This window comes from Stenella coeruleoalba (assembly GCF_951394435.1).
Source record: "Stenella coeruleoalba genome assembly, chromosome: 16".
NCBI lineage: Eukaryota > Metazoa > Chordata > Mammalia > Artiodactyla > Delphinidae > Stenella > Stenella coeruleoalba.
Genome location: NC_137162.1, coordinates 18,908,063 through 18,928,804, shown reverse-complemented (window position 1 = coordinate 18,928,804; position 20,742 = coordinate 18,908,063). Strand labels below are relative to the sequence as shown.

Sequence of the window (20,742 nt, the reverse complement as noted above, 5' to 3'; positions counted from 1 at the left end):
AGAAATACTTCCTTACACAACTAAAATTTAGGGAATTTGTCACCAGTGGACTTGGCTTGCAAGAATTGCTACAAGAAATTCTTAAGAAGGAAGGAAAGTGATGTAGGTGAGAAACTTAATCTACATAAAGGAAGAGCATTAAGGAATAAATGAAGATAAAATAAAATCTTCCATTTTTCTTAACTGATTTAACATAACTGTTCAAAATAATAACTATATTTGGTGACTATAGATTATGGATAAGTGAAATGGCAGTAATGTTATATATAAAGGATGAAAGAGAGGAATTGGAAACACTCTACTATAAAGTGCTTGCCCTACCCATTAAGTGTGTAAGTATTATTTGAAAGTGAACTTGGATTAGTCATAAATGTATATTGCAAACTCTAGGTCAACCACTAAAAAAAGTTAAAATATACTTAATATGTTAAGGGGAGAGAAAATGGAATCATAAAATGCTCCATTCAAAGCACAGAAGGCAGAAAAATTATGGAAGACAGAAAAAGAGAACAAGGGTAATGAAGTTAGATATTAATTCAACTATATCAGTGATCACGTCAAGCACCAATGAAAAGAGATTGACACAGTAGATAAAAAAACAAGACCAAATATATGTTGCCTCCAAGAAGCACACTTTAAATATAAAGATACATATATATTAAAAGCAAAAGAATGGAGAAAGATATACCATGCTAACACTAATCAAAGTTGGAGTAGCTATATTTCAGACAAAACAAACATAAGAGCAAAGAAAATTATCAGAGGTAAAGAGGCATTACAAAATGATTAAAAGATCAATTCTCTAAGAAGACATAATTTTAATGTGTGAATGCCTAACAACAGAGCATCAAAATATGTGAGACAAACACTGATAGAACTGACTGTAAGGAGAAATAGATCAATCCACTGTTGCTGTTGGAAACCTCAATACCCTTCTGTCTCTGAGGGATAGATCCAGCAGTTAGAAAATCAATAAGGACATAGTTAAACTCAATAGCACCACCAATCAACTGATCTAATTGAAATCTATAGACTATTTTACGCAACACTATATGAAGAGAAGGCTTTATGCACTGATATGGAGTCACTTGCCGGAGGTAACTTATTCAGTTAAAAAATGGAAGTGGAGGGCTTCCCTGGTGGCACAGTGGTTGGGAGTCTGCCTGCCGATGCAGGGGACGTGGGTTCGTGCCTCGGTCCGGGAAGATCCCACATGCCGCGGAGCGGCTAGGCCCGTGAGCCATGGCCGCTGAGCCTGCACGTCCGGAGCCTATGCTCCTCAATGGGAGAGGCCACAACAGTGAGAGGCCCGCATAGCGCAAAAGAAAAGAAAAAAAAAGGAAGTGGATATTACATATATACTACCTTTTGTTTAGAAATAAGGGGAAAGAGGGAAAATAAATATATGTTTATCTTTATAGAAGGAAGACGATTAAGTTTGTTCAAGTGGTGGTGTATTACAGACCGGAAGGGATAAAGGTGGGAGTGACACTTCTCTGAGTATAACTTTTGGGTATAGCTTTCACTTTTGGAAGCATAGTCAGCACATTCACAATATAAAATATGCAAGGATTGGAATGGGAAATTGAAAAACCCGAAAACTGGAAGCAAACGTACAAACTCAATTGTTTGACTGTATTCCCTCAGTCATTGGGGTTGCAGGATAGGGGAAAACTGCTTATGATTTCTGAATTCTTTAAAAAAAAAAATTAGGTGAAATTCACATAACATAAAATTAACCATTTTAAAGTGAATATTTCAAAGTGCTCTTTGGTACATTCATTATGTGTAACCACTACCTCCATCTGGTTCCAACAATTTTTATCACCCCCAAAGAAAACCTCATACCCCAAAGCAGTCATTCCCTATTTCTCCCTTCTCCCAGACTCTGGCAACCAGAAATCTGCTATCGGCCACAGTGAATTTACCAATTCTGGATATTGCATATAAATGGAATCATATAATATGTGAATTTTGTGTCTGGCTTCTTTCATTTAGCCTACTGTTATCTCTGAAATCTTTTGAGGAACTTGATTTTTTTTTTTTTTGTAGTGGTTTAGGTGAAGTGATCCTGAAATTATTTTATATGTATTATAAAATTGAGCAAATGGATGGGAGCCAGGATTCTCACTATGAAAGAAGTGTCATACACATTTGGAATGGGGAAAGCAAAAAAGAACCCTGTGGGGATGGACTGACACTGGAAGTAACAATGTAAGCTCATGATTTCCAAAATATGTACATGTGCACATGTATGTGTGTGTGTGTATCTAGGTGTGTGTATGTGTATATACATTTGTATATTTCTTAGCTCACTGGAAGGACCTAGAAGCAGACACCCCAGGAGCAAAGAGTACTCCTCGTATCCAGATCTTTGTTTCTATTACCCCACTAACAGAATCCAGGGCTCCTCAGAAATGGCTGATTCCAAGGCTGCAGAATCCTTGAAACATCTTGTTAAGTAAGAGCAAGAAAGTGCTCCCCAAATTAATGGGAGCATGTCACAATGACAAAGAAGACAGCTTGAAGGACTGGCCAAATCAGGGATTATTTGGACACCAAAATAAGAGCAGTATTTAATTATAAATCATGAAAAAAATAGGAAGCCATGAATCCATATTTGTGATAGACACATAAACAGGGAAGAAGTGAGGGTTCTGTGCAATGTCGTAAATGAAGAGGCAGTGCTGAGAAAATAATTTTGCAACCATCACAGTAAAAAATGATTCAAGCAAATATCAGTGATGATAATTTTTTATTTTATATTTTGGCCTCGCTGCATGTGGAATCTTAGTTCCCCGACCAGGGATCAACCTGCGCCCCCTGCAGTGGAAGCGCGGAGTCTTAACCACTGGACCGCCAGGGAAGTCCCATCAATGGATGTTCAATCTAGGGGAGAAGTTTTGATGAGGAGCAGGACATTTGCATGACCAAAAAGTGGGTCCCCACAGATTGCTCATTAGTTGCAAGGGGGAAAATCATAGTTATTTTTTAAAAAAATCCAATAAACATCTTAGCTAGGTGATTAAAATTAAGATCACCAATGAGGGGCAGATGGATATGAAGTTACTCTGGATGTGATACACTAAGAAGGATACAATGTCACACATATTAGTATTCCTGCTGGGAATGTATAACTGGAACCTAATCAGGAGGACATCAGACAGACCCAAAATGAGGAATCTTCTATTAAAAAACAAAATGAAACTCTGTTCTTCAAAAATGTCAATGTTATAAGAGACAAAGAAAGGCTGTAGAATAATCCGTTGGCGGCTACTCTAAAGACATGACAAGTACAGTAAGTCCCCATACATACTAACGAATTCCATTCTGAGAGCCCGTTCGTAAATCCAATTTGTTGGTAAGTCCAACAAAGTTAGCCTAGGTATCCAATTAACACAATCGGCTATATAGTACTGTACCGTAATAGGTTTATAATACTTTTCACACAAATACATAACAAACACAAACATTTTTAATCTTACAGTACAGTACAACGGCTGGCATACAGGGGCTGCCATCAAGGGAACGGGCAAGAAGAGTTACTGACTGGAGGAAGGAGAGGAGGTGGGAGATGGTAGAGCTGAAGGATCGCCAGCAATAGGAGATGGAGGGCAAGCTGCAATTTCACTCACGCCTGACGTTGATGGAACACATGTTCTCATCTTTGAAAATTCGCAACTTGAAGGTTCGTATGTAGGGGACCTACCTAAATGCATCCTAGACTGACTTCTGTATTGGAGAAAAAATGCTGTTGGGTCAATTGACAAAACTGAAATACAAAGGGAGATTGATAAAATAATCTACCAATGGAAGTTGATAACTGTCCTGTGATTATGTAAAAGAACATTTCTATTCTTAGGAAATAAACACTGAGGTATCTAGAGGTGAAGTTCCATGATATTTGCAACTTACCCTCAGGTAGTTCTGAAAAGTAATATTGTGTAATTATGTGTGTGTGTGTGTGTGTGTGTGTGTGTGTGTGTTTGAGACGCACACATACATACACACATAGAAAGTATATGATAAAGCAATTGGGATAAAATAGGTGAATCTAGGTAAAGGGCATATGAATCTTCTTTACACTATTCTTATAACATTTTTTGTAAGTTTGAAATTATTTTAAACAGTTTCTGTAAAAAAATTATTTGGCGATTGCCTGACATATACACAAAAAACTAGCTAGATCAAAAAATAAATAATTTTCATTTATTTCTTATTAGAAACCAAAATATTCAAAGTCTGGGAAGATAAAAGGCTTTTAATACTTAACAAACATCTCTTTAAGGCACAGCCAGGAAATCCTTACCTCTGCTTCCTTTAACCTAACATCACGTTGGGGTGATGCTTCTTTTGCCAGAGAGTTTTAAGAATTTCCATTAGCTTAGAAATATTGTGCTATAATTACTCTGTCTTCACACTTTATTCACCCTCAGTTCAAAATCTGGCTTTCAACATCAATAGACCAAGAAGTGAAGAGTGACCATTAAGAGAAAATGAATGTGCCCTGTCTCTTCACAGCCAACAGGTATCATTATCCTGTGTCGTATCATTGGTCATTTTGGTTAGAGGTTGATCAATTTTATGTATCTGTTCAAATAACCAGCTTTTGGTTTTATAGATATTTTCTCCATAGTTGTCCTGTTTTTAATTGATTTCTGCCCTTCATTTTTCCTTCCTTGTTTGTTTTGGGTTTAATTTACTTCATTCATTCATTCACTTAGTATTGAGATATAAATTAACATATAACATTTTATTAGCCTCAGGTATACAACATAATGATTCAATATTTGTATATATTGTGAAATGATCACTACAATACATCTAGTTAACATCCATCACCATATATAGTTACAAATTATTTTTTCTTGTGAGAACTTTTAAGATTTAGTCTCTTAGTGACTTTCAAATATGCAATACAGTATTATTAACTATAGTCATCATGCTGTACACTACATCCCCATGACTTATTTATTTTATAACTGGAAGTTTGTACCCTTTGCCCTTCACCCATTTTGCTCACCCCTTATTCCTCACCTCTGGCAATCACCAATCTGTTCTCTGTATCTATGAACTTGGTTTTCTTTTTGTTTGTCTGGTTGAATTTTCCTTAGATTCCACATGTACAAGTCAGATCATATGGTATTTGTCTTTCTCTGTCTGACGTATTTCACTTAGCATAATGCTCTAAGGGTCCATCCATGCTGTCACAAATGGCAGGATTTCTTTCTTTTTTATGGCTGAGTAGTATTCCATTGATATATATATACATAGATATATATATATATATATATATACATATATATATATATATATATATATACCACATTTTCTTTATCCATTGATCTACTAATGGACACAGGTTGTTTCCATACCTTGGCTATTGTAAATAATGCTTCCATATCTTGGCTATTGTAAGTAAAGCTGCAATGAATGTGAGGGTGCATGTATCTTTTTGAGTTAGTGTTTTACCCAGAGGTGGCATTGCTGAACCATATGGTAGTTCTATTTTTCATTTTTTGAGGAACCTCCATACTGTTTTCCATAGTGGCTGCACTAATTTATGTTCCCATCAATAGTGCACAAGGGTTCCCTTTCTTGTCTTTTTGATAATAGCCATTCTAACAGGTGTGAGGTGGTGTCTCATTGTGGTTTTGATTTGCATTTCCCTGATGATTAGTGATTTTGAGCACCTTTTCTTGTACCTGCTGGCCATCTGTATGTCTTCTTTGGAAAAAATGTCTATTCATATCCTCTGCCCATTTAAAAAAATTAGATTATTTATTTATATTTTTGTGATTGAATTGTGTGGATTCTTTATATATTTTGGATATTAACCCTTTATCAGATACATGATTTGCAAATATATTCTCCCATTCTGTAGGTTGCCTTTTCATTTTGTTGATGGTTTTACTTTGCTGTGCAGAAGCTTTTTAGTTTTATGTAGTCTCGAGACAAGGGACTTCCACCCCCTCCCTTGCCGTTCGCACACACAAAAAGGAATAAATACCTGTTAAAACTCATTAAAGTCACGTTTCCCCAGTTTTATTTTGTTTTTTAATTCTTATTTCTCATGCCAATTTAAAAATATTTATTTTTGGCTGCATTGGATCTTCATTGCTGCACACAGGCTTTCTCTAGTTGCGGTGAGCGGGGGCTGCTCTTCAATGCAGTGCGCGGGCTTCTCACTGCAGTGGCTTCTTTTGTTGTGGAGCACGGGCTGTAGGTGCACAGGCTTCAGTAGTTGTGGCACATGGGCTTAGTAGTTGTGGCACACGGGCTTAGTTGCTCTGCGGCATGTGGGAATCTTCCCAGACCAGGAAGCAAACCCGTGTCCCCTGCATTGGCAGGTGGATTCTTAACCACTGCACCACCAGGGAAGTCCCTCTCATGTCAATTTATTAACTAACTATCAAACTTTAAGTGGGCAGGTCTTAGGATCTCTTTGCATCTGTCTGAGGAAGAATCAGATTAATAAAGAAGAAAGTTTTGCCAAATAAACAAATGTACTTAATGCATGTCAAGCATTTATTAAATACTGAACACTGTGTTATGTATTTTCCATGTATTTGTTCATTTAACACTCACTTAAGAGCCTGCATGAGGTGCTTACTACTATTTTCCCCATTTCCATATGAGAAAAACAAGGTCCAGAAGGTTAAGTAAGTTAATACTGTTACTAAGTGACAGAAGCAGGACCAGAGCCCAGGTTTATCTTATTCCAAAGCTCAAATTCTTAATGACTCCACTCTAATGCCTCCCAGGAGCTGGCAGGCACCCCTCCCTTTAGAAGGGAGAAGCTTGTGCTTTGCTGGTGTCATTAACTAGGGAGAATGGAAAAAAGAAATCATTTCCAGGGAGCAGAATGACCAGATTACCTTTTATACTGTGTGTGTGTGTGTGTGTGTGTGTGTGTGTGTGTGTGTGTGTGTGTGTGTGTGTGTGTGTGTTTCAGGCATGGGGTCTCCATGGTTTCTTTACGTGAATGTGAAGGGGGATTCACCTTACCTAATTTGGTTAATGAATGTTAGTTTAAAAGTTATTAATGTTGGTGACAGATATCTCCTTTACACCCAAGGGCCAGTGGCTCTCGCTCACCTGTGTGCCACAAATAGCCATCACTCGCCATAACTGATTCAAGGTGTGCTTTTTCTTATGCTTCTGGACAAAGCAGTCAAGGCAATTCACCTGGATGTGGTGGGAAAGGGCCCTTATTTGTGAGAACTGACCTGGAAAACTCAGGAGGTGATGGTAAGTTTCATGTGTGCGGACAGCTCTCAGCAGTCACATTTTAGGGGAAACACACATATGTCCTGCAAGGTTGGCAGCAGCAAAGAGCCAGATGGGAGCCCAACCTTTCTTGGCATCCTTAAGGTAGAGTTGATCCTGGCACAGACTGCTGTCTTTTGGGTCTTGGCCGGAGGCCCTTGCAGGGGCAGAAAACACTTGGCTTCATCTTCCAGGTGGGGGCAGGATGGGCTAGCACCTTGGAAAAAAGATGAAGGTGGCGGTAGGACTTCATACTTGTTTTCATGGGAAAAGCAGGATGGACCTGCCAGTCAGTGACGAGAAACACGGAAGGTGGTAAGTAAGGCAGCTCCTTCCAACAACACTCTTGGAGGTGATGCTTTTCTTTTGGCTTACATTCACCTTCAGGAACAATGTGCTTGCAAAGAGCTCCAGCACTGGTAGCAAGAAAGTGGAGGAATTAAATTATAGCTCAGAGGAAGCAATAGATATTTTTCTGGTGACTGCCACCCCCTCCCTGCCCCTGCCCCTGTGTCAGCAATGCAGTGACTTGACAGATGTTTGTAGTTTACTGCAGCATTCGGTTCCAGCTATGTGTGGGGCATGGGCGGCAGTGGGAACATTGTGTTCCCCACCTGCTCATCATGTTCAGACGGATGACCGTGTGTTTTTTGTTTGTTTTTGTTTTTTGCTGTACACGGGCCTCTCACTGTTGTGGCCTCTCCCGTTTTGGAGAACAGCCTCCGGACGCGCAGGCCCAGCAGCCATGGCTCAAGGGCCCAGCCGCTCCGCAGCATGTGGGATCTTCCTGGACCGGGGCATGAACCTGTGTCCCCTGCATCGGCAGGCGGACTCTCAACCACTGTGCCACCAGGGAAGCCCCAATAGTACATTATTATTGACTAAATTCCCCACACTGTACATTTCATACAGGTGACTCATTTATTTTAGAGCTGAAAGTTTGTGCCTCTTAATCTCCTTCACCTATTTTTCTTCTCCCCCACCCCCTCCCCTCTGACAAACACCTATTTGTTCTCTGTATCTATAACTCTGTTTCTATTTTGTTTTGTTTATACATTTGTTTTTTAGATTCCACATATAAGCGAAATCATGCAGTATTTGTTTTTCTCTGACTTATTTCACTTAGCACAATACCCTCAGGGTCCATCCATGTCGTCACAAATGGCAAGCTTTTATTCTTTTTTATGGCTGAGTAATATTCCATTGTATATATATATAACACATCTTCTTTATCCATTCATCTATTGATGGGTACTTAGGTTGCTTCCATATCTTGACTATTGTAAATAATGCTGCCATGAACATATATATATATATATACATACATATATATTTAAATTTTATTGGAGTATAAGTTGATTTACAATGTGGTATTAATTTCAGGTGTACAGCATAGTGATTCAGTTATAAATATACATATATTCATTCCTTTTTCAGATTCTTTTCCCATACAGGTTATTACAGAATATTGAGTAGAGTTCTCTGTGCTATAAAGTAGGTCCTTTTTGGTTATCTATTTTATATATAGTAGTGTGTGTATGTTAATCCCAAGCTCCTAATTTATCCCTCCCCCACCATGTTTCCCTTTGGTAACCATAAGTTTGTTTTTGAAATCTTTGTTTCTGTTTTGTAAATAAGTTCATTTATATAATTTTTTAAAAAATTAGATTCCACATATGAGTGATATCATATATTTGTCTTTCTCTGTCTGACTTACTTCACTTAGTATGATAATCTCTAGGTCTATCCATGTTGCTGCAAATGGCATTATTTTGTTTGTTTTTTTATGGCTGAGTAACATTCCATTGTATATATGTATCACATCTTCTTTACCCATTCCTCTGTCAATGGACATTTAGGTTGCTTCCATGTCTTGGCTATTGTAAATAGTGCTGTAATGGACATTGGGGTGCATGTATCTTTTCGATTTATGGTTTTCTCTGGATATATGCCCAGGAGTGGGATTGCTGGGTCATATGGTAGTCCTATTTTTAGTTTTTAAAGGAACCTTCATATTGTTCTCCATAGTGGTAATGTAATTGTACAAATTTACATTCCCACCAACAGTGTAGGAGTGTTCCCTTTTCTCCACACCCTCTCCAGCATTTGTTGATTGTAGACATTTTCTTTTTCCTTTTTCCTTTTTTGGCCATACCACACAGCATGTGGGATCTTAATTCCCCAACCAGGGATCAAACCCGAGCCCTCTGCAGTGGAAACGCAGAGTCTTAACTACTGGACCACTGGGGAAATCCATAGACTTTTTCATGATGGTCATTCTGACTGGTGTGAGGTGATACCTCACTGCAGTTTTGATTTGCATTTCTCTGATAATTAGTGATGTTGAGCATTTTTCTTGTGCCTTTTGGCCATCAGTATGTCTTCTTTGGAGAAATGTCTATTTAGATCTTCTGCTCATTTTTTGATTGGGTTGTTTGTTTTTTTGACATAGAGCTTCATGAGCTGTTTGTATATTTTGGAGATTAATCCCTTGTTGGTCACTTCATTTGCAAATATTTTCTCCCATTCTGAGGGTTGTCTTCTTGTTTTGTTTATAGTTTCCTTTGCTGTGCAAAAGCTTGTAAGTTTAATTAGGTCCCATTTGTTTACTTTTGTCTTTATTTTCATTACTGTAGGAGGTGGATCAAAAAAGGTATTGCTGAGATTTATGTCAAAGAGTGTTCTGCCTATGTTTTCTTCTAAGAGTTTTATAGTGCCTGGCCTCATATAGATCTAAGTCTTTGATCCATTTGGAATTTATTTTTGTGTATGGTGTTAGAGAATGTTCTAATTTCATTCTTTTACATATGGCTGTCCAGTTTTCTTAGCACCACTTATTTAAGAGACTGTCTTTTCTCCATTGTATATTCTTGCCTCCTTTGTCATAGATTAATTGACCACAGGTATGTGGGTTTATTTCTGGGCTTTCTATCCTATTCCATTGATCTATATGTCTGTTTTTGTGCCAGTACCATACTGTTTTGATTTCTGTAGCTTTGTAGTATAGTCTGAAGACAGGGAGCCTGATTCTTACAGCTCTGTTTTTCTTTCTCAGGATTGGCTAGTTGGGGTCTTTTGTCATGAACATATATATTTTTTGCATATATCTTTTCTAATTAATGTTTTCATTTTCTTTAGTTATATACTCAGGAGTGGAATTGCTGGATCATATGTTAGTCTGTTTTTAAGTTTTGAGGAATCTCCATACTGTTTTCCACCATGGCTGCACCAATTTACATTCCCACCAACAGTGCACAAGGGTTCCCTTTTCTCTGCATCCTCACCAACACTTGTTATTTGTGATCTTTTTTGATGATAGCCATTCTGACAGGCGTGAGGTGATATCTCATTGTGGTTTTGATTTGCATTTCTGATGATTAGCGATGTTGAGCATCTTTTCATGTGCCTATTGGCCGTTCGTATGTCTTCTTTGGGAAAATGTCTATTCAGATGCTCTGTAGTATCTACTAATAGTAGAAATAATAGTGGATCCCCATTTGTGTGCCCAGGAGTGACTTCTCCTCAGGCCAGGAATGCCAACCTCCATATTTACAGTGGCTCTCAACTGTTTGTTATGCCTTGTGTGCCTGGAGGGTTGTGACACCCTCCTGGCTGTCCCAGGAGAATCAGGACAGTTATTCTCAATTTGGAGCCCATTCTTGGTAGCTCAGGCTGGCTTGATAAAAGTTCCCAGGTCATTTGGACACCCTCTTCTTGCCCCCACCAAGGCAATTGCTCATCACTCCTGCCCCCACTGAGATTTATTACTTAGAGCAGCGAGTCTTAACTGAGCACGCATATTAGCATCTCTCACAGAGCTTTGTTAAAATACACACTGCATCCCATCACAGACCTGATGAATTATAATTACCCTGGTGGAGCACCAGTAAGTGTATTTCACCTTCCCAGGCAATGCTGATATACAGGCCTGGTTAAGAATTATTGTCTTTGTGGATATCTCTCTGCTCAATGCTGTCTCACTCAGCAAGCACAACACTTAATCTTCTAGCAATAAATAAATAAATAAATGGCATCCACACAGCTTTTTAAAGCTCAGAGATACTGACCATGAGTGTCAAACTAAGGAGGCAGAGCCTTTGGTGATAAGATATGTGTATCCAGAGGAAGAACTCTGCATGTAAGAGGGCTCTGTATATAGCCCTGGACGTGTTGCGTACTAGGAACTTAACAAAAGGCAGCTATTGTTATTATTAATAATTGTGGTGTATTGGCCTCCGAGACCCTAGCTCTTTGAAAAGCCTGTTTCCATTTGAAAAGCCTGTTTTCCATTTCCACTTTCCAGAAAAGTTTCCAAACCCAGGAATTAAGAAAATGACTGGCTGTTTGGGAAGCATTTAGAAAATGTGACAAGAGGTGTCATACACAGGCTAGCAGCAGAGATTCCAAGAAAGGAAAGCACTGTGGCCTGTGTTTTCATTTCCCTTTTTGCTTCTGAAATGAGATAGGAAGGAGAGATGTGTGTCAGCAGCTGGTGTGGAGATGGGAGTTGATGGCCTCTCAAAACTCAGTCCCTAAGGTCTGGGAACAACACAGCGAAGTCCACATTGCCATGGGCTTTGGCTTTTGGCTCTCTTAGCATTCATACTTGAGGTTTGGGGCTCCTAGTTTCTGTGCAAAGGTGAGTGTAACCACATTTCCAGCTGAGCCTAGTGCAATGTCTCTGCCCCCTGACAGAATATACAGAGCTGAGAATTGGTTAGAAGATGGAAAAGAATGGACTCAACAGAGGGAGGAAGTTCTGCCTTAACTTTCTTTAGATGCTCCAGAAAAGGGGATTAGAAAGGCTCTTCAGAATTAAGACTGGAAAGGGAGGTCATCCCACTGGAGCAAAAATCGGGAGATAAACCTACTCAAGTCACATGAGACACCTGTGAAGTACTCTGAAAAGTACAGACTTCAGGACTATCTACATCAAGAGCAACAGCATCAATCACTGTATCACTGGTCTGTATCACTGGTGGAGGCTGTAGACATCAGCTGCTGTTGAGGGTGATGCTCAAGGTCCTTAATCTAGTCCTCAGCCCCTGAGCCTGAACCCTGCCGGGCAGAGAGGCAATCTGCTCAATACTTGGAACTTCCAGCTTAGTTGACTACATAAGGTATTTTGGTTTAGTAGGTCCTTAAATAAGACAATTTTTCTTTAGGTCTAATCTCTCTCCTGCTGACAGTTCCTATCCTCCTGGGCCTCACCCTTAAACTGCCTGCTGCTTATTTGAAAAGTGCAGATAGCACAATGCAAGCTGGTACTCTAGCAAACGTTAAAATCTATCTCAGGACATCTAGCAGGCAGAGGAAAACTGCACTCACCCCCACTCCGTGCTATTCCTATCAGAGAGGACATAGAAAATATTCTCTTCTCTTGGCCGGCATCCTCCCCTTACTGAAAGACGCAGCGTGTGTGCATCTGAAATGGAGGTGTGGAGTGGGGGGTGGAGTCTAGCTTTCTGGCCTCAACAAAGACACAATGGTTCAGAGAAGGCCAGAGCAGAGCAACCAGCCAGGCAGAATCCAGGCCTCTCGGATCTGCGGGAAGGGTGGGCTGCCCTGTGCCGGTCCAGGGTGGAATGCCAGTCCTGGGCTCTGTTGCCTGCCGAGCCCTTCCTGATTTGACTTTATCAGAACAATCCTCACTCTCGCTGGTGGAGAGGGTACACACACAAGATTTCTCCTTAGGAAGATTTCTCCAACATGACAAAGTGCAATTAGAAATCTGGGTTCTCTTTTCCTGAGCTTGGACACAAATTTGTCCTGAGATGGGAGAAGGCTCTGTAGGCAAAGGACTGCAGGGGCGGGAGTAGGCTACAGGCGCTGGCCTGTAGCTTCGCAGCGGTGACGGCAAGCGGCCGGCAGGTGTCAGTGCGCCCTCGCTCTGCCGCCGCGCGCGGCCTCCGCTCCAGGACCCTTCCTCACCGCGGTCTAGGGGGCGCGGTTCAGATCCTGCCTGCTAGTGTCTCTCAGACAGCTCTGCAGCTGGGACAAGTGGCCGTTTCTCCCCAGAGCGGAGCTCTGAACTCTGGCGGGGCCCGCTCCCCGGGGGATGCTTCCCATTTCGCCCCAGGAGTTGCATCCGGACGTGCACCTTCCTCTCTCACCAGCCCCACTGCCCCGCCGTCAGGAGCACTTGGGGGGCTGCTCCAGATGCGACCCGTACCGGTGTGTTGCTTCTCCCGATTCGGCCGGGGATCCCTACCCTTTCCGCCCGAGTCCCACTCAGCTCGATGTGGGCACTCCCGGGTGCCCGACGCGTTCTGCTCGGCGGTCCCAGAGATGCTTGGCCAATTCCCAGCAGGGACCGCTGCTCACTGCCCGGGCACGCTCTTTAAATCCCTCTCTCAAGGTACCCGCCTCCCCAAAGGGCCAGTTTTGCCAGGGGGCCAGGGCTCCAGTGGGTCCGGCGCCCGGCGCGGACTCCAGACCCGCGGAGGGGAGGCGCAAGGGGCGGGGGAGGGTCGGCTTCCCACGTGGGGGTGACGCCGGCTGCTCGGCAACGCCGGCTTGATCCTGGGGCTATAAAACCAGTCCACCGTGAGCGCCACGGAGAAGCACCGGCCCCAGCTCCCGTGCAGACGCCCAGCAGCCGGCGCGCCGCCGCCCGGCCACCCCCAGCACCTTCTCCCCCAAGCCCTGCGCTCCTGCCCCAACTCACGCTGCCCTCGGACCCCAGCTGTCCCGTCGCGCTCAGCGCCCGAAGCTCGCCGGGCCGACGCCCAGGAGACCCCCTGCCTCGGCCGCGGCTCCTGGAGGGCCGATCGCCCACCCGCCTGGGCCCGCCTTAGGACGGGGGCGCCTTCATGCGGCCCGCACACCCCTCACCCCGCCGCCGCCTCCGAGCTCCACGCGCTGCGCCCCAGCCCCTGCAGGGCACGCAACTTTGGAAGTCCCGCGGCGCTCCGAGAGGCGGCAGAGTCTGCGCCCTGGCCCTAGCCCGGGCCTCGCCGACCCCGCAGCGTCTGGGGGAAGCGAGAGAGTCGGTAATCGCTTCGGGGATGTAAGGAGACAGACATAGGACCCCAAGCCAGCATCAGCACCCCTCGGCTGCCTCTCGGGGTGGGGGCGGGCCCCGCACACGGTAAGACCTCTTGCTTTCGCTCAGGCTCCAGAGTCAAAGATATAGATATATTTAATTTCCTGTTATCCTTCCAAGTCATCAGGCCACCGATTATTTTTGTTCTCTCTTCTTGAAGAATAAATCTCTCTTTCCTCATCGGCTCGACCTACTACTCTCTCCCGCCGCTTAGAAATAAAACTTGGTGGTGCTTAGGAGCTGGGAGCGAGAAGGCGCCGACCCCGAGCGCTCGAAGCGCGGGCCGGGCGTGCTTCCCGGGAGCCGGGTCCATGGGCCGTTAGCGGTCCCCCAGCTCGGGCTCGGCCTCCCAGAGGCCGCTTCTCCATGTGAGGCGCGGCGGGGCGAGCGGGGCGCAGGAGGAAGAGGAGGCTCAACGGGCGCCGGCCGGAAGGCAGCTGGCAGCAGGCCCAGGCGAGCGGGCACCCGCGTTCATGTTCCGCCAGGAGCAGGCGCTGGCCGAAGGCAGCTTCGCGCCCATGGGCTCCCTGCAGCCGGACGCGAGCAACGCTAGCTGGAACGGGACCGAGGCCCCGGGGGGTGGCGCCCGGGCCACCCCCTACTCCCTGCAGGTGACGCTGACGCTGGTGTGCTTGGCCGGCCTGCTCATGCTGTTCACGGTGTTCGGTAACGTGCTTGTCATCATTGCCGTGTTCACAAGCCGCGCGCTCAAGGCGCCCCAGAACCTCTTCCTGGTGTCTCTGGCCTCGGCCGACATCCTGGTGGCCACGCTTGTCATCCCTTTCTCGCTGGCCAACGAGGTCATGGGCTACTGGTACTTCGGCAAGGCATGGTGTGAGACCTACCTGGCGCTCGACGTGCTCTTCTGCACGTCGTCCATCGTGCACCTGTGCGCCATCAGCCTGGATCGTTACTGGTCCATCACCCAGGCCATAGAGTACAACCTGAAGCGCACCCCACGCCGCATCAAGGCCATCATCGTCACCGTGTGGGTCATCTCGGCCGTCATCTCCTTCCCGCCGCTCATCTCCATCGAGAAGAAAGGAGGCAGTGGTGGCCAGCAGCCGGCCGAACCGCGCTGCGAGATCAACGACCAGAAGTGGTACGTCATCTCGTCGTGCATCGGCTCCTTCTTCGCGCCCTGCCTCATCATGATCCTGGTCTACGTGCGCATTTACCAGATCGCCAAGCGCCGCACCCGCGTGCCGCCCAGTCGCAGGGGTCCTGATGCCGCCGCCACGCTGCCGGGGGGCGCCAAGCGCAGACCCAACGGCTTGGGCCCGGAGCGCGGCGTGGGCCCCGTGGGCGCCGAGGCGGAGTCGCTGCCGGCCCAGCTCAACGGTGCCCCGAGGGAGCCCACGCCGGCAGGGCCGCGGGACGCCGACGCGCTGGACCTCGAGGAGAGCTCCTCGTCCGAGCACGCCGAGCGGCCCCCGGGGACCCTCAGGTCCGAGCGCGGCCCCCGGGCCAAGGGTAAGGCCCGGGCGAGCCAGGTGAAGCCCGGGGACAGCCTGCCGCGGCGCGGGCCAGGGGCGACGGGGCCGGGGGCACCCGCGGCCGGGCACGGGGAGGAGCGCGGCGGAGGCGCCAAGGCGTCGCGCTGGCGCGGGCGGCAAAACCGCGAGAAGCGCTTCACCTTCGTGCTGGCGGTGGTCATCGGAGTGTTCGTGGCGTGCTGGTTCCCCTTCTTCTTCACCTACACGCTCACGGCCGTCGGCTGCTCGGTGCCGCGCACACTCTTCAAGTTCTTTTTCTGGTTCGGCTACTGCAACAGCTCGCTGAACCCGGTCATCTACACCATCTTCAATCACGACTTCCGCCGCGCCTTCAAGAAGATCCTTTGCCGGGGGGACAGGAAGCGGATCGTGTGAGCGCGGAGTCCGCGCCCCGCGAACAGACTCGCGCCGACAGCGGCCGCTGGGATCCAGGGGTGCGTCTACGCAGTCCCAGTACTCCGAAACCTGGGTCCTGCCTATTCCGAGTTTCTTGGCCTGAAGGTTGCTCTGCGGCGCCCTGCCGGTATCTGCACTCTCCTACCAGAGAAAAGTACTGGCTGGGGGTGGGTGGGGGACCGTAAGGGCACACGCCCCCCCCCCAATTGTTCTTAGGGCCGCTCCTCACTCGGAGCCATCTTCCTGGGTTCTTAGGCGGGCCCCCAAATCAGTATTGTTTCCTAAAAGTATTTTCACCTCCCCTGGATCCAGCTCTCACCGTGGTTCAGAGCAAGCACGAGAGCTCAGAGGGGATGGCTCTCAAAGGGTTAATAGATGGTGGCACCCAGCCCTGGCTCTCCTCCTCCCCCGACTCTATTTTTAAACAAAAGCTCAGGGCAGCCCTGCCCGCCCTCCCATCCCCCCCCTTGTAAATATACACTATTTTTGATAGTACACGTTGTCCGCAATGTCGCTTGGCTTTTGATGTTGGCATCCTGGCTGTTGGAGATGCTCTCCAGGCAGACACATTGTGGCTAGCTCAGGGCAAGCCTCTTTGCAATGTGAGCCCTTTTCTGTTGTCATTACCTCCCTCTGTGTCATTTTCACCAGCAACTGGTGACTGTCCCTTGGGACTGGACCTGCTTTGAGATTTCCTGAGGGGGAAAAGATTTCTGTCCATTTTTTCCCCTGTGCCTAACAGCATGATTGCCTTTTCCTATGTAAATATTACAATGATGGACCAAGACAGAAGTAAATGAACCTTTCTGCCTTGCAGCAGCCCTGTGTATAAAGCCATTATCCTCTGATGCATCCTTCTTCGCCCCAGTACCTCACTTTAAAACCTCCTCTTTCCAGTGTCCCCTCCCTCCTTTCCTCGGGGGCCACTGCTTGAAAAATATGTATGTTTCCATCTTGTATGTATGTGCACCCCTCCCTCCCCCAAAGTGCTGACTGTGGGGAATCTTTTACCTGCTGTTTTTAGACATGGAGAAGTGGAAATTATGTGGAAGAAGCAAACCTGATACAATTTGCCCAAGGTAAACAGTCTGAAGAGACAAATGGGCCTGCCAAACTGTACAGTTCCTGCCCCAAGAGCTCCTAGGTATCAAAGTGTTGTCCATTTTTTCCTCCCTGTTTTTTCTGGTTGAGATCAAGTCATTAATGAACTCCCAAAGTCAAGGCAGGAGGGTGGAGACCTTGTTTACATCCAAGTTTCCCCATGTTTTAGACAGAGACTCTTTAAGGCCTGTGCTCTTATTTCACTAAAGAAAAACTAATGTCAGCACATGTTGTTAATGACAGTGGAATTTTTTTTTAAATAAAAAGTTTACAGATCAAATGTGAAATAAATATGAATTAAATGGTCTGTCTGTTATCTGAGTTTTCAAAATCATTAAGACTCTGGGAATGTCTGAATTTATGTATATTTGAAATTCAAAGATACTTATGCATTATAAAACACCTTTAAAAGTGCAAGCAATAACAAAGCTGTCATTTACCATGTGTTTCTCCTGTGCTAGACACGATGGTAAGTCTGTTATAAGCTCTGTTTCATTTAATCGTCCCCCAAACCCTATGAGGTAGGTACTATTATGATCCCCATTTAACAGGTGAGGAAACTGAGTCTCAGAGGACAAGTGATTTGCTCAAGGTTAACCACAGTGGTGGGAGTGCACTGCATGCAGCATGATCAGGTTCTAGGGTCTGTACTCTTCACCCTGCAGCCTTGCCGGAGTTACATCACTAACACTTTGCAGAATGCTCCCAGAAGTGAGGTCTCTACACAAGGTGTGCTGTATCCACAGAGCATGGGGTATATCCCAAGTGTGGAGATATACACAAAGTGTGTACGTGCTGTAAAGCGTCTTTATGCCCTAAAGTTTGTTATGCCTCAAAGTGTGTGTATCCCCCAAGTACGGTACATGCACAAAGTGTGACATACTCCAAAATGTGTACCACACCTTACAGTGTGATGATATATAACATGTGGTATACAGCCCATAGTATGGTATATGCACCAAGTGTGGTATAGACACCTAAAGGGAACCACGCAGAAGGTTCCCTTTGTTCCCTGGTTCCTGCTGGTCTCTGGCAGAAGGTTGGGGTACTTCCTGCTGCATTCCTGTAATATCAAGTTCTGTCCTGATGTCCAGGAGGGCCTAAGACCCCTGCCCTGTGCTTATGGGTACGGCACTTTGAAGCTGGAAGTGTCCTTAGAGATCCAGGAATCCAGCCCCTCATCTTCCCAGAGGAAGTGACTGCTTAGGGTCCCACAGCTCTGGGTGACATTCAGTTAGAAGCAGCTGCCCAAGAGCGGAATAGTTCTTGGATGTGTATAATCAGATGCTGCGCTGGTGAAGGAGAGACGCTGCCCCAGGAGCTGGGTTTGAGGGGCAGTCAGAAGTGACAGGTCACGGTTTGGGGGAAGATGGGTTTGTAAGGCCAGCCGCCTACAACACAGGTGCAGCCCAGCTCTGGACACCCCGGAAGCAGGGCTTCAGCTCTCCTCCACGTGTTCCCTCTGGGCAGCACCTGCAGCATCTCCTTATCTTATTAAGGAGGGTAGATGTGCAGGGGTGGGAGGGTGCAGAGCCCTGAGAAGTTACCTGGGCCTTGAGGAGCCTGGGAGAAGAAAGACCATGGTTCTGAGGGGTTTTGTTAGAGGTGGGAAGGAGTTTCCACCGTCATCAGGGTGCCCTGATGCTGAAGAGAGGACGGTGGGCAGGCCCTTAGCTCCAGCGACCCTTGTCTGGAGCTTCAGAAGCCATGGCCTTTGGCACCAAGGCTGCCTGGTCTCGGGCTGTGCCCTGCTCCCCACCTCCACTTCAGCCTCCTTGTCCCTCCCCGCTCAAGGCAACCATTGCCCCAAAGGCAACAGTGCCAGACAGTAGGCCACCCTGGCAGGTCCCCAGGAACTGGGCTGTGTGTCCCAGACATGGGGCAGATACAAACACTGCTTGCTATTAACTCTGTGTTCTGCTCCGTCTTCAGGGAAGTGACCCTGCTCCCTGGGAAAGAGGGAAGTGTGGGCATTGGTGCCACAGAGGGCAGGCCTCTGGTGTCAAATACCACCCCCCCCCCTCCATTCCAGCTGTAGAGAAGCCTCAGAGATGGATGGGGCCTGGGGAAAGTGGGGGAGAGAGGGCTGGAGCCAGGCTAGGATGCTGGGGGCATCCCTGTTTGTTCACTGCAGAGAGCTCAAGCCACAGTCTAAAAGGTCTCAGGTGGGGAGGGGATTTGAGGAAGATAAATGGCTCACTCGGGGCTCTCAGCCTAAAAATCAGGAGATGAGACGGTCACCCTACATCTTCCTGTCCCTACCTGGTCCTGATTATCTGGGCCTGTCACTGTGGTGGAGTCTTCTATTTTATGCGACTTTGGTTGGGGCATCAAAAACCACTGGCTTTGGGGTCTGAAGTGTCTTGCCGGATACACTCCCACAGGGTGCCTGGAGTTGGGGGAGGGGCAGCCTTGTTTGAGCCTGGGCACCAGTGCTACATCCTCCCTGCAAGTCTTTGTTCAATTTCTTCTGTGCTAAAGGGCTGGAGAAGAGAATGACAACAAAGTGGCTTAGGCTTTCCCCTCTGTATGATTCTATAATAAAATTGCATCAGAGTTTTAGAGCTAGAAGGGTCCACCTACATCCTCAACTCCCATGTTGTGTGGTGGGGGGCACTGAGACCCTGAAAAGCAGGCTGGTTCTGTGGCTTCCTGGGATCCCTCGAGCCTGCCCCTCCCCATGACTCTCTGCCTGTTGCCACAGATATCCAACAGGAATTCATCTTGCTGTTGGACATGGTGAGTTGCTACAAACCCCAAACACCCTGGCAGGCACTCTTCCATCCATGTGTGTGCCCTGCAGAGCCCAGCCCTCGTCCCTGGGAAGCTAGCAGAGATTAGGGCCTGCCCTGCACCCAGCAATCCTGAAGGCGCTGTAGGGAGACAGGATGTGTCTGCGTGAGGCATTAAGTAGCCGCCATGTAACAGCGATAGCTGGGGGCAGTAGTGGACATTGAGTGTCCACTGAGGTAACGTGCCTCTTTCTGGACGGTGAGCATGCGGTGGGGTACAGGTCGCTGTGGCTGCAGGAGCTCAGAGATGCCCAGGGAGCAGGGGCAGGAAGGCAGATCTGGTTCTAGCAGCTGAGCCCCATGAAGCAGTGCCAGGCCTAGGCGGTGCCCCGAGGCCTAGGTCAGGCCCCAGATTTCCTTTCTGCAACCCCATCCCTGGGGACAGCATGGCAAGTGTCTGTTCCCATTTGGGGACACACATCAGGAAGCCCGCCTCCCCAGCTCCAGCAGAGTAGCAGGATCCAGGTACCCAGAGCCAGGGCTCAACATCACCCTCACCTTCAGGCCTCTGTCCTGGGCCCTGCCACCCCACCACGGTGGGCCTGGAGTCTGGGATGCAGGAAAGAGCGCCTTCCGCAGCAGAGAGCACACTTGAGAGGGAAGCCCTGCGAATACACTGAGTGCAGTCACAAGCACCAGGGTC

The 20,742-nt window shown here is 46.6% G+C and overlaps 1 protein-coding gene across 1 annotated transcript; it reads left to right on the top strand.

The window, feature by feature from the left end:
- Positions 1-14,787: 14,787 nt before the first annotated feature.
- ADRA2A (adrenoceptor alpha 2A) lies at positions 14,788-16,185 on the top strand (the record flags this gene model as incomplete). The annotated part of the gene is made up of 1 exon (XM_079900472.1): positions 14,788-16,185. The coding sequence occupies one exon, from the start codon at positions 14,788-14,790 to the stop codon at positions 16,183-16,185; it is 1,398 nt and encodes a 465-aa protein (XP_079756598.1).
- Positions 16,186-20,742: the final 4,557 nt, after the last annotated feature.